The sequence below is a fragment of the Motacilla alba genome, chromosome 4 (assembly GCF_015832195.1).
Source record: "Motacilla alba alba isolate MOTALB_02 chromosome 4, Motacilla_alba_V1.0_pri, whole genome shotgun sequence".
In the NCBI taxonomy this organism is placed as follows: domain Eukaryota; kingdom Metazoa; phylum Chordata; class Aves; order Passeriformes; family Motacillidae; genus Motacilla; species Motacilla alba.
The window spans coordinates 11,913,046-11,931,261 of NC_052019.1; the positions used below are offsets into that span (position 1 = coordinate 11,913,046).

General features: G+C 40.2%; 1 protein-coding gene across 2 annotated transcripts in view; it reads right to left on the minus strand.

Annotated features, from left to right (window-relative positions):
- Positions 1–10,034: 10,034 nt before the first annotated feature.
- The window catches only part of WFS1 (wolframin ER transmembrane glycoprotein), a 33,418-nt gene continuing 25,236 nt past the window's right edge, over positions 10,035–18,216 (minus strand). For both annotated transcript variants that reach the window (XM_038135756.1, XM_038135757.1), the window contains exons 7-8: positions 14,322–14,467; positions 10,035–12,678 (exon numbers count right to left, since the gene is read on the minus strand). In XM_038135756.1, coding sequence (XP_037991684.1) covers positions 10,870–12,678; positions 14,322–14,467 — 1,955 coding nt within the window. In that variant the 3' untranslated portion in view covers positions 10,035–10,869. The remainder of the gene's footprint in view (positions 12,679–14,321; positions 14,468–18,216) is intronic.

Sequence of the window (18,216 nt, forward strand, 5' to 3'; positions counted from 1 at the left end):
GTCTGTTGAGATGTTAACCTCATCAAGCTTTCACCTGGTGGAACAAAGCCCTGGAAAGAAACTCCAGTTCCCTTCCCATGGGGCAAAGGTGAACACAGGTTGGATTTGATGATATCAAAGGTCTTTTCCAACCTAGTTCATTCTGTGATTCTGTGAAAATAAAATAAAATATTTTATTTTATTTTCACAGAATAAAATTAAAAAAAAAAAATCACACTTGGTATATTTTCCAACAGTGTCATCACTGGCCAGGTTTGAGACCTTCCAACCATGGAAGAACATCAGAGATGTGGCCAGGCCGGCCTCCCAAATGAGACTGGCCCAGGTGACAAACCAGAGTGCTACCAGCAGAGCAGCACTCTGCTTTCTCCCACCACTAGATCTCTACCACAGGGGAAAATAAAATATAAAAACCAAAAAAATGCTGGCTTGGCACACACACTTAAGATAGGAAACCATTCTCTTTCCAGTCTGAGCTGATGCCTGACTCTCTGTGATCCTGACTCTTGCCCCAGATGTGGGGCAGCTCTCTGCAGTCTCAGTCCAAGGCAGCTGATCTTGCTTGTACCCAGGGTGAGAAGCCTCCCTCCATCCCTACAGACAAGTTAGACTCTGAGAGGCTGAGGCCTTTTTCTGGATGCAGACCAGAATAAATTTGCCTCAGCTGTTACATGAAGCAGAGTCTGGCTTTGCACAGTTCTCCCAGAGCTTACATGCTAATTTTTTTCACCCCTTTTTTTGGGAAGACACAGTCAATCCCACTCATTTAGATGGACAAATATGACTAGGCACTGAAGAGAGAAATCTCAGCTGAAAATCAACACATCAAGCAATACACTATTTACCTTTCCAGTTTCCCTTTTCATCCCCAAATACCCAGTAGGAGCAGGAGCAGATGGCTCACTAGCATGCTTTTGAAATTTTCACACGTATACTTAGCAGCTACATACAGCAATTTAACCCTTTGTGGCTTGGGGGGAGATACTGGCATGAGCCACCTGCTTCTGCTGTTTGCAGCCAGCAAGTTGTCCTGCTTTAAGACTGTTGGAGTCTTTGGTTGTCCCTGATGAGAGGGCAAGTAGAAGGATTGTTTGCCTTTATATCAAATTTTCAGTAACATTATTATCAATTTGCTTCTGCTCCCAATAGGAATTATTTTCCATTTGCAGTCTTGTCAGCAAATTGTATTGAGTCTAAAATTAGAGCATAAAGGCACTTGCCTTGCTCATGTGGCAGAACCAGGATTACTGGAATGGGCCTAATTTTATAGGGACGGGGTATTGTGAAACCATTAAATGGTTCCTGGAAATTCTGTCCAGGCCAGCTCTGAGAAGGTATGCTCTCAGAGTGCACCATGAAACAGCATTTCTTAGCAGTGAAATTTTATTTTTCTTCTCTCTCAAGTTGGATGAGGATCAATCTTTTACTCATGTGAAAGTGAACACAACTCTTCAGGCAGTTGTAGATCCTAAATCTGGCCCATGATACAAAGCAATTTATGTGGAGCACTTGACTGCATGAACTCCTCAGTTCCCTTAGCTCTGAAAGCTGCCATGAGCATGGATCAGGCAGGCAGGGTACACGTAATTACTTGTCTTTCCATTTGCCAATTGAGACGGTCAATGAGTAGGGCAAGATCCTTAAACCAACAATTCCAAAAAGCAGGTATTTCGAGCATCGTGACAATGCTATACATCGTTTTTATACCACGGCTGCTGAAACAAATAAACCCTACAGCAGTGACTCGATCAAAGCATGCAGGCTGGTTTCCTGGACATCCAGTCCTTGTTGTAAAACTAGTACTAATCATACTGCTAACATGCATGTCCCATGCAATAGCCTGATCCAAGCAGATCAAATTTAAATACAGGACCAAATTCTTCAGCTGGCAATAGGTATGTGAATATGGCACTGTGTCTTTCAAGGAGAAGAGTAATTCTGGATGGGGGGGGGGGGGGGGAATCACTGTACATTATGAAAAAAAAAAAAGTAACTGAAATTGGGATTTGGGTGTCAGACTGGGAGAAAATAGGTTGATATTCCTCCATTCTATATTTTTAATATAAATGCTGCCCAAGCAAGACACCAGAGTGATACCCCACTGCCAATAACTTCTACTAACACCCCAGCTCTGGCAGGTTCCTGGTTTCATTTCCCTTTGGTGAGGCTTGAACATCTCCAGCAGCTCTGCATGGTGCTCTGGACCACACTCCTCCTCACTTTAGTGGGAAGGTGCAGAAAGAAGCAGAGGTTTTCCACAGATAGGCAAGATCCCATCACTGTGATCTATTTGCAATACAGAAGGTGATGCTCACAGAAAATTTATGCACATGTTGGACTGCCTTGTGGAAGAGGTGGGGAGGAAAACATTGCTGGTTCAATTATCATCCTCTGACATCTCTGCTAACACCTTTCCAGGATGAACAGCTGCACTCTCTGTTTCTCACAGCTATTGATCTGCAAACCCAGAGAGATGTTGCTGCATCAATTGAGCTCTGTCAACATGTTCAAAATATTCTCTGCAACCCTCACATGTAAAGACTTACTTTAGCATGAAATGAGAGATAAGCTGCACTATTTTATACCACCTTCCTCCACATATTTTGAAAGGCTTCCTTTTGAAATATTTGGCTATTTTGAGCTACTATTGTAATATTGTTAATGAATTTTGAGGAGTCTAGTGCTACTTTTAAATCTGCATCTCCTAATCACTTTCTAGAACTGCGAGAAATCTCTCGCTGCACAATTTATCCCCAAGGTCTTGTCAAACCTGTCCCAAAACCAGACTCTCCTGAGGTCCACTCTTCATTATCAAAGAGCAGAGAAGATGATTCTTGCTTGTGAAGGACAATTGAAGCCTGAGGCTATCTAAAGAAGGGGAAATAAAGATTTCCCTTGCTTCCTTTACAGAGTCAGTCCCCAGTCTTATCCCACACACTCTCCTAGACTGTGGTGCTGCCTGTTCTCTCTGTGCTTTTCCTTCTACCACATCCTGTGACTCCCCACATTCCCCCTTCTGCCTTCTCCTTCAGCCACATACAGTGGCCAGAAGCCAGTAAAACCCACCACTGGACCAAGGCCAGCCCCCTCAGGCAGCTGCAGGAGCAGTTTCTCACCGGCCCAAGGGAAGTGCCCTGTCAGCTCCCCCTCTCCTGGGCCGTCAGAGGGGAAAGCCCCATTTGCCAGCATGCTATATTTCAAGTGGAAGATCTACAGAATTGAAGAGGTTGTATCTTAGCAACCACAAACGCATTAAGAAAGCAGTTTAACTGTTTAAACCTTCAATTATAAAATCCACCACAAAGAGGCAGCTGCTGTGCACGACACACAAAGCTCGAGCTGCGGTTCCCCATGAGGGGCAAAACTGCCCTCTGCACATCCACCTGCCAAATGCACCCGGGGGAACCTTCTCCTTTCCCTGCACAAATAACAGGGTGCTGTCATGGCCCACACCCACATCCTTTGCTCTCCTGCAGGAAGAGAAGTGGAGACAAGGCATCTTTTTGCAGAGAAACCCTGAGGTTTTGTATATTGCTCTCATGCCCATAGGACCAAAGCAAGATCTTCAATATTTTCCAAGGGGAAATAAAGGAGTCCCACAATGAAAACTCAGAGTGAAATAGGCATAGGGTTGTGATCACTTCACAAGAGTTGTGATGTAGGATGTATGCCCTGATTTGTACAGACTAGAATCCCAATCTTTTCCCTTCCTGGGCAGTACCTTAATTCTCAGTCCTCAGATACACATTTGCCCCAGTTCTTTTCTTCCAAGGGAGTGCAACTGGAGTCAGGCCTCTCTGCTTTATGTGGACACCCCATACAACAACTGTTTCAAGGTCTCCTTACCATGTCTGCAGCAGATCTGGATTTCACCCTTGACCTGATGAAAATATAACAAAAACAACAGGGCATCTGCAAAAGTTAGTTTACACAATTCACCATTTTCTGCCTCAAAACCTTTCTTGCCACTATTTAGTGCACATTTTGTTCCATTCTACATTGTTCTCAATGGCCAGATCCCAGCTGTGTGATGACACAGGGGTGAACCCATTGCCCTGCAAAGGGAGCTCCAAGGACTGTTGTTAATCTCTCCAAAGGGGAACACACAGCAGGAGCAGTGCAGAGTCCCTCATCCACAGACTGAAAATAGTTTGTGCAGAAAGATAGGACTTAGCCCTTAAGCACAATCCATAAGCAGCCTCTGAGGGCAGTAGGAGCACATCTGGCACTGCAAAGGCAGATCTTTGCACAGCCCACAAACTTCTTCCCCCCCTCTTCGCTCTTACAACTAATTTTATAGGTGTAAAATTTTTTTCTGGGCTAAATAGACAAATGGGGATACGAGCATCATAAAGTTACCCTAGGACAGATGGGAAAGGTGGCACCCCTCGTCTTTCTCACTCTTGCTTCATAGATGCACTATTCTGGAGAAACTTAATATCACAAAAAAAGCAAAAAAAAAAAAAAAAAGAAATTCTGCCAGGGCAACGACCAGCCCCAAAGAGTGTCCATGCTGATGAGGACTGTGATATAAGGCACAGGCATATACTCAGTGTATCCATCTGCTCTTGTGTACGTGTAAGCTTAGACAGAAGAGCTGCTCTGGGCTAGAGAAACTTCAGGCTATAGGATTGAAGCACTCCATGGAGATTCAATTTTTAAACAACGATTGAGGATCAATTGAACTGTTACTAGAAGCAGTATTAGGAGAGATTTATGAATCATCCATTTATAACTGCGGGAAAGCATCTTTTGTAAAGAGAAAACTGAAAAATCCATTTATTGCAAAACCAATTGCTGGGCTCATCATCTGTCTGTCACACTGGTGCAAGGGCACATGCACGGGGAGTGTATCAACCATGGACTACCTTCAGTGAGCAAGTTGGTAAATTCCTGCCAGTTTATGTTTTGAACAAAATTTAAAAACAAAACCAAAAGCAAACAAAAAAACCCACTCTGAATTGTTTTGCATTGCATCTTCTGGATTGAATGTTTTGATCTTGAAGGATTTTTTTTAAAAGATGGTTCTTAGAGCATTCAGACAGTGATATCCATCCTGACCTTCACATGGAATCTTTGGCTTTGATTCTAGACAAATTCTTGATCAGAACTTTGTCTGTAAACTACTTCCAAAGCATCTAAGCCCTATTAAAATAACATTTCCATTACCTAATTAATTGTTTGAAGCTGTTTTCAGTGATTGTTTATTGAAGTTATAGTTTGTCACCTGAGGCAACAGCATGGCTTGTTGTCGTGGAAACATCTCTGCTGTCACCAGCGATGAATAGGGAGGGAGGAGCGGGAGAGGAGCTACAGAGGAGATGCTTTGTTGAAATGCCTTGCTCTTTAAAGTGACTAAATTATTTCAGATAAAGACAGGCCATGCTGAGATCAACAAACTCTGATTCCTGGGATATTATGGGCTCTGTGGGCTTGGTGCAAGCCCTTTCTAATTTAGCATGACACAGCTCCTGCTGTCAGGCACTGCTGTCTCCCGTGGTTAACAGCAACACTTACAGGGCCCTTTCTGTTGCCAAACTTGCTATTATTGCACAAAATCCTGCCATCTACAAAAATAGAACAAAACATTTCTAGAAACCTGCTGTCATCTATCTATTTGATCTGTAAAAGATTAAAATCAGTATTGCAGAGTTTCTCTTATTGGCCTTTACCTTGTCTGTGATCTTGCCACAAGTTTTCTACATTCCCAAATCCTTGTGTTAACTAATGCCCATGGGTATCTCAAGCAAGAGTTGCAGTTAGGTAGAAGCCAAGCTGATTTAAGGGAAATTCTAAGCTTTTATTAAACTCTGCCACAGATTTTCTCAGTTTCTTGTGCAGATAACAGAGAGTTAATAAAAAGGTTTAAGCTCTGATAAACCATGTTTTTATTTTTGTTTTTTTTTTTTTTTTTTTTTTTTTTTTTTTGCTTCTGAGACGTGAAGATGCAGGAGGAAAACAGGGTTTCCACTGGCAGCACGATCAGGACTGTGTTTTGGCACAACTCACTTTACTACAGCACCAGACAATGCAGATTGATGCTGACAGGCTTATAAGATCTTAGAGACAGGAACATTCTCAGAACCTGCTGAGCTGCAAAGCAGCTAGGCTGCACTTTTCGTAAGTTTCATGTGCTGTTCATTTATCATTGTGCAGGTTTTTTTATCACGCAGAAAAAACCAGATCTTTTCTCCCCCTTTTCATAGTCTTGGAATGCAGGCACACTCCACAATGATGCCTTTGCTTGGCATTTGTTTAATTTCGCTTGTATCTGGCAGGGAATCGGCTTCACAAATGGTTATCTATCTTTCATAAGAGGTTTTTTTTCTAACTGCATTTCCTCTTCGAAATGGAGTAAAACCAGACCCTGAATCTTTTGTTCCTTGGCGGTGCCCTCTGGAGACAGCGGCAGAGGGAGGAAAGCGCAGCATGAGCCTGGAGTGCCACCTGATGGCACGGGAGACAAAGCGCCAGGCGAGGTCTCTGCCAGCTGGGGACACCTGCCCTCTGCCAAACTAGCAAACGTACCATTTTCTTGCAGAAAGTCCTGAATAGCAAACCAGTACAGCGAGGCTTCAGGCAGAGATGTGCTCTCTCTGGAGGTCAATGCCCCTGCATGAGGACACGACCTCCTGGATGCCCTAGGACTTGTTTTCTGACTTTTAAAAGAGCATGCGTATTTTTAAAAGGAGGGCTATAACCAGTGTTTCCATGTTCCTGTTCTGCTTCAAAACTTAACCTTCAAACTTAGTTAGAGGGGAGGAAAACACAAGTTTTCTCAGTGCTTAACACTTAACACTTCCCTTTAAGGGGAAGGTGACTCTCATCTTTCCCACATCAGGCTATGATTTATAAGAGGAACTGCAGGATGGTAATGACTTTTTTTTTTCCTAGAGTAAAAGGCAATTAAAGCTTTTGAGTAATATTATGAAAATAAATGAACCATCTTAATAGATATAAACAGGGATGTGATTTGGTGTTTGGTTTCCAGGCATCCTATTTGCATGCAACACTTGCTTGTACATAGGTGCCAGAAGCAGGTATGTTATCTCCTTACAAGTTGGCAAATTGCACCTAATTTTTGCTGCATGGATTAATGTATTTCTAACTCAATGGCACAGTTGTTGGTTTTCCTTCCTATCCATCTGCTGTTCAAACAATCACAGCTGTGAAGCTGAGGTTGGAGCGCAGCTTCTTTCAACCTCTTTCAGCTGCTACTGGATGTGAGCCTTACCCTGAGAGGCTGCAATGGGTTTCAGAAGTATTGAAAAAGGTATTTACTCACATTCTTTTGCCTTTCCCAGTGTAAATAGAGAAGCCAGAAGGCAGACAAGCAGCTCAGTGTAAGAATACAGGAAAGCACTACACTACCCCAGTGGTAACCCAGAATGGTTTGGGTTGGAAGGGACTGTCAGCCCCCCTGCTATGGACATGGACACGGACACCTTCCACTAGGCCAGATTGCTCAGAGCCCCACCCAGCCTGGCCTTAAACACCTGCAAGGATGGGGCAGCCACAGCATCTCTGGACAACATTCTTATTACCCTGTGTTACAAAAAAATTGCAACAAATTTCCAATTAATAACAGCTATTTTGTAGCACTTAAAAGATCCACTAGTTCTAATAAATAAAACCACAGTAATTCCTACTGATCTACCATTTTTGTCTCTGGGAGAACAAGGCAAAACCCTGCATTCTTGCCTCCTGCAAGATGCTGTTAGTCATTACAGAGTGGGCTCTTAAGTTATTCAGAATTTCTATATGTGTTGTGTTGTTTTTCTGTGCTTATGGAAGAACATACCAGTTTGGAGAACAAGCAGTACTTTTTCATGTTACATTGAAGATGAATTCAAATGAATGTTTTTCTAAATTCTTCATATTCTAAATGCTAAAGCTGAACTTACAGAACAGCTGAACCTAATTTAGAATTGTCAATAGCCATGCAATATCCTCCTCCTCTTTTGTTAATTAATACTAATTCAAAAGACTGAATTCCCAGCCTAGAGAAAGGGCACCTGCCTTTGGAACTGTTTATAATTCATCATATATTGAAAACTGAGTAAGAAAATAATAAATGTAGGAATAATTGAATAATTAACAGCAGCTGCCAGATTCTGTGCCTCTCCAGCTAGATGGACTGGTTTGGAACACAAAGCTGTAGGAGGAATGGAACAAAGTTATTTTTTGCTCTGTTTGCTTGCAAGGTGCAAAGTAAATAGAGGCACCCTTTGTAAAAACACCTTGATTATTAAATTCCAGCAATTCTGTGATTGTTAGCTAAGATATACTTTAGAAAGGAAAGATTTATTCGGTAAAGGTTTCAGAACACTGAACACTAGATACACAAGATCCATCAAGTCATTAATCTATGCTCTTTTTCCATAAAAATTTAAAAACATCAAGGAGAAACACTTGAGAACTAGCATTAAAAGGCACTATTTAAAGGTCTTGAAGTAAAATTTGCTTCCTCTGTCCCTTGTGGCTGCAATGAAGAACTGAAAACATATGGAAAATGATCTTCAATGTGCTACTGTGTAAAACCTCCCACCTGTGTTGAAAGGAGGCACTTGACAAATTCAAGTATCCCCATCAATCCATCACTACAGAGCACATGGATTATTTTTCTTAGGATCTAGCTAATTCAGAGTTTGGCTTTGGGTGTTTTTTTTTCTTCATAGAAGTGCATAAAGGGTAATTATTCAACTTTGAATCTGACCAATATTGATATGAGTATTTTTGAAGGGGCTCTCCTCCTCTGAGGAACCAGAGATTTTTAGCTAATAATTCAAAGTTTTCAAATTTAGTAACAGTTATATGCCAATATCCTCTAACAACTTCCACAAAAAAGGCTGCAATACAAATTTCAGAGTTGTTATTATGATACAGATGGGAACTGAGGTAACAAAATTAAGCCTTTTGTCTCTTAAAAAGCAACTCATTCCAAAGAAATCAATTACTCTCCCTCCTCCTGAAAAACTTCCCACATCTGACTTGAATCACTTTTTTATTTTCAAGACATGTTACAACTCCTTCAAAACGCACCACAGTTATTCACTAAGTTGACATCCATACAAAGGGTAAAAGCTAAAGGAAGAAATTTTAACATTAGTCCTAAATCCCAAGACTGTTGCCTTTTTTTTTCCTCCTGACAAAACTATGAATAGAAGTTTCACAGTTGTGTATGTATGTAAGGGAATAAAGTTAAAAAACTTAAAATCTTTTGTGCTTATATTTCAGAGCCAGGAAGAATGTTTGGGTATCTAAAAAGAGCCTATGGATGTTGTAACAAAACGAGGAGAAAGGCCTAAGTTTGGCTTATTTCCAGCCAAAATGGGCCTGAGTAAGGGAAGCTGTCAAAACTTGCATTTACTTGGTATCTTATTCCTTTTTTTTTTTCCCCCGTGTGGAAACAGAGATACTTGGCAAGTTTTCAAAGCTAGAAGCACCATGAAGATATAGTTTTACTTCATAGATTTTCTGATAGGCTGAAGCATGACTATGGGGCTTTGGATGGTGGGGGTTTCTGCCATGGGCACTGGGCAGCACACCTGGAGGTGCCTTTGGTGTCCCCCATCCAACTGCAGCTCTGGGTAACGTTCAGGAGGGTGCTCATAGCTGGCATGCAACCATTGCCTCACTGACCCCAAAAGTTTCCCCTTCTCTATCAGGTTTTCATTGCTAACCCTTCTCCCCGGTCCCGGTGATGACTGACACACAAAGGCAAAAAGGAATCTAAAGCAGTCAAGGAAATGGCAGGATGTGTCTGTGATGTGCAGCCACAGTGGCCAGAAAATGTCCAAAGTCACAACAAAAGCAAGGGAAGCACTATGTGTGGACTGCACAGCTACAAAAACTTCACCTGGCACACCAGATTTTACTGTTGGCTTCAAAACCATCAAGTGCAACTACAAGAATCTCACATTAGAATATTTTAAACATTCTAAATCATACTTTTCAGTGAAAGCTGCTATCAGCACAACACAAACAATGGTCACAATGTCAAAGCAGAATGAACAAATGTTGTACCCATTTAATTCAAGTTTGTACTTCATGTTTATTTGCAAAATACAAGTAATTAAACAAACATTCTATTTCCATTTTTAGGTATAATTTCAGTTGCTGTGGCTTGTCTATTACTGATACCATCTCAATACCAGCCTTGGTATTCGCCTTTCACACACCAGCATGGACTATACCTTAGTGTAACCAATCAGAACAAATATCAAATTTCATACACAATATTTAATGCTAAGTAGAAGCATGGGGAGTTTGTAAAACCTTGCTGGGGTGTGAAATGTTGTGCCCTTTCAAAAATAAGTGGTCGCTATCTTCTGGACAAAGAGTGAAACAGTGATTGCTGTACGCAAATATTACCACCAGGTACTGACTCTAAGATCACTTTTTTCCTAGAAAACACCAAATAAATACAAGCAATAAATGCAACAAAAGCTATTGTCAGTTACCTATTCTAAACCATACCTGTGAAAACACAAATGGGCACATTGTGAATACTTAAAAGAATAAAGTGCTTTTAACATTGAGCAAGTAAATGCATCTAGTGTTGTACCACAGGCAATATATCCATTTTGGACAAAACAGTTTCCATGCAATTAGTCAGCAGTGATTCCCTGCATTCATTTACAATATTAAAGTACTATATATTACTTCAGTCATACAGGGTTTAAGGTCAGGATACGATGTGTACACTTGCAAAACTCAACCAGTGCTCTATATTAGCACACCGTTTGAGCATTGCTACAGCAAGGTAGATTTTTGTTGGTTTTTTTTTTTTTCTCTTAAGAAGCCAAACCTTTGGTAGTGTAAATGCAGTGGACACCGAAAATACCACTGAACCAATATGCGAGCACATTATGCAGCTGACAGGAATGGGAAGAAGAAAAAATCAAAAGCAAATTTAATGGCTTTATGCACTGTGCTCCTCCAGTCCTGCTCTATTTTCACGTGCCTCCCTGCAGGTAAGAGTTTAGACATGCAATTCAAGCAAGTGATTGCTTTCAGTTCAAAGACAGGCCACTTACTGCCAAGACGACCCTCCAGAATTGTGCTGAATTCAATTATACTCCCTTGCCTCAAGTTCAGCAACACTTTTTTAAACTCATTGCTTGCCTTCAGCACAATATCTTTGGTTATATCATCCTCCTCTATAGGCTTGCTTCCATTTTTGCTACTGAAAGGCATGCCCACAGTTATTTCAAATTTGTATCGATCAAACATTTTCATGTGGCATTTATGCTTTGTCAAAAACTTCAGACGACACAATTCTTCCTCCTCCAGTGTAACATTTTTGGGATCACACAGAGGGTAGGTTTCACCATACAAGCATCTCATCCAATCACCAATAAAAAATGGAAGCATATTTATTGCAGATTCTGCACTATTGTCGATCTCTGTCACGCGCACGTATTTGAATCGCCCGGTCCACGTCACTCGGTGTCCTTCCAGGTGACTGCACAAAATCTGAGTACGTGCCATGTTAGTCTCCTTCCAGGCTCGGGGTCCACAGAGGAAACCATACTGATTCCACGTCAGGGTGGAGTTGTAAACTTTCATGCCTTCAGAGCGATACACATAGAACCAACAGAACAGCACTACAGCTGTAATCCACACCAGAATGAGTTTCACAATCGAGCTTCGAGTGAGCGATTTAACCACTTCAACTACGGAGAAGTTAACCTTCGTCCACCATCGAAAGAGCAAAGGAACACCACACAAAACCAGGGTCACTACAATTTTCATGAGCTCCAAAGACAAAAACCACTTAATGAAGTGGACAAGACACATCAATGCAATGCCTACACCTAGCACTGGGAGGGCAAAGAGGAACAGGAAGTAACCAATGGATGCACGAACGAGCCCAATGCCGGAGGACTCCCGCAGAATGACCACAGAGAGTTCACACCACATAAAGCACACCAGGTATGGGACCAGGTAGCAGTAGGTGCCTTTAAAATTCCGTAGTTGGGCCATTCTAAAGAAAAGATAGAACAAGTACAAAAACAGAAGGCATGGGATGCTTACATTGATCACAAAGAAATGGCCTACAGGAACGGTAAAGAAGGTTTTACCTAAGAATTTCAAGTAGCCAAAATTCCCAGGTAATACCTGCAATAGGGATAAGCAAGCTGCAGCTGTCTCAGTCATTAATGCCCTTCGCGTGTAAGGTTCTGCACATGTGCTTAAACTCATGTAACTTGTCACTGTGAAGAAAACTGAGACAGTAGCTAACTCTGAGCATGGTATACAGTCTTTGCTTGCTATGGGGAAGGAAAAAATTACAAAGAATACTGACAGTAAAAAATAAAAGTACGGCTCTAAGTGATTCCATCCAAAGTTCATCTCAGCTTGCTCAACATCTAGGTTTGGTTCAAAACGAAGCAGTAAGTCAGTCAAAGCACGGAAGTTTTCCCAAGCCTTACTGTCCTGAAAAACCTTCAGTGTGCAAATCACCATAGAAATGAAGGACAAATAGAATATGATTAATGGAATAATGAAGGCAAAAAAATCAATTGTCAGATTACTGATGATGAAGAAAAAGATGAGAGCATTGATATGGTGTGTTGGAACAATGGTAGACAGCCAATGCATTCCTGCCTTTGATGCAATATCTATAAGGTATTCTTTAATTTCCATAATGGCATGAAGTGGATATTTTACAACCTGGAAAAAGAGAAAGAAGCATTTTATTAATGAGCAGTTTTGTATCTTTACATCACAGACATTCCTAGCTGAAGCAGTAGCAACCAGTTGTCTATCGTCAGCTAACACGAAGAGATTTATATTTCAGATCAATGTTGCCAATAAAATAAGATTACTGTGTCTGAGATTATTAGCTCCATTTTTATTAACTCACTCAGACGAAGCTCAGAGACAATTTTGATTTCAGGCAAGATGTATTTCATTACCTTTGACACATATAATTAAATGGCTTCCTAGTCAAATATTCTGCTCTGCTAACTTCATACTGAAGATAAACTACATGGCTACAGCCCTGCACTATCTTAACTCATTACTTAAGCTGCAAGTACTGTACTTTAAAGCATGTAACTGCCACGTTCTGCAAGGATTATGCTATCCATTCTATGCAGATACACTGCAGGAAGTAGTGCCTGTGATTCATATACACATACAGCAAGTCTTTACAGCTGCAGGTTTATCTTTAAACAATCCTTGCCAAGCATCTAGGAATGCAGCTCTCAAAATCCGTTTTGGAAGCAGCAGCATTATGTTAAATTCAATTGCTACACATTTACAGATTCTTTTAACTCCACAACAGTAACTGTAGAGGTTCTTAAAATTCTACCTATTTTATGTGGCATTTTCCAACACAGTCACTGGACAACAGAGAAACTGCTGGATTGAATACTCTCCCTATAACCAACCATACTTTACAGAAGATAATTAAAAGGAACTGGATTTTTCAAACACACATTCAAATATTGCATAGGGACATTAGATGCCACAATCAATCCTTCCCCCATAAAATGACAGTTTTTATGTTTTCCCAGATTTTTATATGAATTAGTTCAAGGGGAAAAGTCAAGAATGTTCCAGCAAATACCTGTGTCACTGTGATAGCTGTGATAACTGGGATAGCACATGCCCCAGTGATTTGGGCAAAACCTTGTTTATTTGTGAAGGCATCTCTGTTCTTCATAAATGCAACTCTTTCAGACAATTAGCCAAGCAAAAGCTTGGAAAGAGACACCTTTCACTCCCCCTTTTTTCCCCACCCCTGCAATACAAGAATGGGCAACAAACTTACAGCAAAAACTCAGGTCAGCAACCACACACCCCCTACCAAGACTAACATTTATGCCAGTATTGAAGGCATGCACCTTTATTTTCCCTTCTCCTTTCACTGCCTATAGAAGTATTAGTGTAGAAGCTAACAGCAAGTTTCATCTTTCTTGAATTCCATCATAACAGAACCTTTTTATGCTACGGATATTTTTTCCCACCTGCTTGCTCCTGTTTAAATTAGAAAGATATGAAGCATATAACAACATCTGTAATAAAAATAGGGCAGTGATGACAAATACATTTAAATCCTCACTGAAGATGTAGTGAAGGTAGATTGACCCCTTAAAGGGAAAACTGTTGTCACTTTCTTTTAAATATGTAACTCATATATACGAAACTTGAAACATATATATGAGGTCAAGTCCAAAAAGAAGTTACAGAAACAATTCTGATCTATACAGACTAAACATCAGTATTCAGAGAGAAGTGCAAGTCACTCCTGTTTGCCTGTGATGCTTAAGAGGCCATTCAATATAACCTGTTGCATATTGCCTTTTTACCTTCAGTCGTAGGGGTAACTCCTCAGGACTCTTCCCTGCCAACTCATCATCTTCCTCTTCTTGCATAATCAGGTTGGATGGGATGATTCCCTTTGCATATTTCTTGGTAATTTCAACGAAGTCATCCAAAGCAATAAATTTTTTAGCTAAAAAGATAAAATGAAAACTTGGAGTAAATTTTATCATGACACTGTATTGATTATGAATTGGAATATTAATTTTCTTTCCTAACAGAACCTAGTCTACAAAAACTGAACTACTGAAAACATAGGTTTACCTTGCAACTGGTCCTGAGACCTCTGCTGAACAAAACAGTCTCCTTGAGACAGCAACATATATAATACTCTACATCTTGTCAGATCAGCAGGTAAGTTTATTATACTGATAAGCAGGATGACAGAATGAGTGAATGTAGCTTATCTGCAAGAATTCCACAGGAAACAAGACTACTGGATTAGGTCACAGTTTTAAATCATAAACTATTGTACCTGCTTCAGAGAAATATTCAACAGCTGCATTGGAAAGAAAGATTGTACAGAAGCAGTAATGAATTATCTGCATGTCATCAGCTGAAACACTGACTTCTGATTTGTCATTTAGCAGTCATTTTTCTGAGTTCAGAAGTTGCAGAAATATAATTATGGGAAATACACAATTACTATATCTATGAGACTAAATATGGATTACCTAAAGTGTATTAATGTCATGATAGATGGCTATACAAAGTGTATTAATTTAATATGATAGGTGGCTATATGATAGGGGCTCCTCCAAACTGTATCAACAGAGATCTAAAATAGCTACCAGCAACAAAACACACCTTGCTCCCTTTACATAGAGACAAAATTCATCCCTCTGCCCTGGAAGATCCTTATCCACTCCTGTGAGCAGAAGGGAGGCATGGGGTTAATACTGAAAACTTAGGGAAATGGCAGGACAGAAGATGATTTATACACTCGTTCAAACTCTTTGCACCCAGTTCTCTACATTAGCATGGATTAACTAGTTTCCATGGCAGACAAGCTTGATGCAGTTTGTAAAGGAGAAAAATTAACAGCATTTTTTTTCCCCATAAACTAAAGCAAATGACATTGCTGTACACATGAAAGAACTGAATGACAAAAATCTGTAACACACCTCCTACACAGTAAATTTAACTAGTTAGCTGATGCAAAGATATGAAAGCTGGCCTGCTTACTAGTTTGAGATTTTAAAGAGACAGATAACTGCTTCATCAAATGCAAAATCAGAGGATTAATGGGTTTGGGCTCAGAAAAATTTTAATTTAAATATGCTACATTTATAGAAGCAACATATAAATACTTCCAAATTTAAGACTGAAAACACTGGAGATATAGAGCAAAATAAAGTATTTGTCTCAAGATACAAACCAGAGGAAGAGAAATGTTAAGAGTTGAACAGCAAATCAGCATCGTATGATTTATCTTTTGGTTTAATTTCACAATATGGATGCTGTCTCTGGCTTGGACTTTTACCACTCCTCCTCCTCCATACATGAACCCTTATGTCCCACAAAATACCATCTGGCATGCCTCCCAAGAAACAAGAATGATTTATTTTTGCTAACAATTCTTATTATTCACAGACTGTAAGGCAACTTTACTTGCATCAAGAAATCTGTGAGACTCTTTGAGTGTTTTGGTGGGCTTCAGATAAAGCCTAATATGAAAGGTGTCATCTGAAGTTAGTTACTGTCTTATTGGGAAAATATACAGTGCTGGAATAGTCTTATTCGTGAAGAATCAGCAAGCAGACACATTAGAACCTCATAAAAATACCTTAACAGCACTTTTACAGGATCATGGGACATCCTGAGAAGGCAGAGTTATTAACTTACTATGTATAGATGGCCTATCCACTGCAATGACATGCACCCTCTCAGGCATGCAACAACTGCCCATTGACAATGTCACCTCTAATTTTCTGTTTATACCTCCATTAGGGACAACCCAGATCAGATATCTGCAAACACATATCTGGCTTAAAAACTATCTTCCAAGTATTATCAATGTACTAACACTAAAAGAAGAATCTCCTTCTGGCAAGATAAATGAAGAAACACAGTGAGTCAGAGAAGTAAATGCTGGAGAGTAACAGTTTTCTTGTTCCTCCATGAAAAGGTAAAAGCTCTTTAGAGAAGAGGTAACAGCTTAACTCCTACTTTAAGTGTTTGATGAAAACTTTTCATTTCTAAATGTCATTAGTATTTTGTCACCCAAGTGTCTTTTAAACTGATATAAAAAGTGTATTTTGTAGATCCTACTTTATTATTCATAGATTTTTTTCAATATGGTTATGATAAATTCCCCAGCCTCCCCCCATCCATCCTAGGAAAAGAAAAATATTCACATCAGTTTCTGCCTACACTTACATATAGGTTCATTTACTGCCCTGGTATTTTATCTGCAATTTAAGCCTTAAAAAAAAAACCAACATATTTGCCAGTTCCTTTTCTGATAACTCTCTGAATTACTGAAGAATCCAGAACAAAATGACTTGCTGTGCACTCACTTGCAGTTGCACATGCCAGTTCACCTAAAGGAATGGAAAAAAGCCCAATGCAACACAGCTCAAATTAACCCAAATACATCTGCATTATGATACAATGACTGGACAATGAAACTCAACAGTCTTGTCCTTGGAGGACTGCTTCTAGCTTGCCAGCAGTGGCAGCCAAGTCACAAAAACAGCTGATATAGTCTCACAGAAGGCTTGATAGGACCACAAGCTTGCTTTCCAAAATATTATTTCTCACATCCCTTAATCCCTTATTCTCACACTCACACAGGCACGTGCCCCTGTTCCTCTCTTACTTCTGTGAAAGCTAATGAAAACTAAAATACTCTACTCTTCTTAGGAATGCTATTTTTCAAGTCACCTGTGTAAGAAACACAAGCCTTGAAGGTAAAGGCCAAATTTGCCTAACAAAATGTAAATCTAATCTTTCAAGGAGTTTAAACCTGCAAACCTCCAGATCTGACCCCCTATTCCATGTAAGACACTTCAGTTTCACATAATCTTAAACTACAGATGTATTAGTAAATAAAATGCTGTGTGACATTTAAAAGTGCTCTTGAAGTACTGATCTAGATTGCACATGCCCTATTCCATATGACTTAGTGCATTTCAAGAAACAGAGGTTTTCCTGACAATGAATAATTGAATCTTATGTTAAATACTGTTCTTGAAAAACTACACATGCTGCATTGTTGATAATTCATTTTTGTTATGAATGAAATAAAATTTGAACTTTTTGGAATAGGTAGTTAATTAAACTGTGAAGTGTGTATGTAAAGCTAAATGTTTGTTAATACAGGTAACTAATTGGCATTGGTTGTATGAGAAACGAATACTGTTGTGTGTTTATGGAGGGGGAGTGGAACCAAGGAAAGATAAGGTGGCAATCATTGTAAAATGACAAGGAACTTTCTAGAAGCATTACCTCATGGAGCACAACCACAGCTCGAGCCAAGATTGGAGGAAAGATCAACCAATGAGAAGCTAGAATACCAAAATGATTGGTTCAGAAGGATCCAAGCTATAGACCAATCAAAGGCAGGAAGAACGAACCTATCACAACACGGATCCTCAGCGCCCCAGGAAGAACAAACCTATCACAACACGGATCCTCAGCGCCCCAGGAAGAACAAACCTATCACAACACGGATCCTCAGCGCCCCAGGAAGAACGAACCTATCACAACACGGATCCTCAGCGCCCCAATCAGCTGAGCTGAGAGACTTTAAAAGGCCTGAGGTGCCAGACCCCCTGGTGTTTCCTCAGAGGGGTTTCCCTGGGAACATGCCTGTATTACAGTTACAGTTACTAACCTGATACAAGTCTCTGGCTTATCCAGGGGCTTTGCTTCCAGTTG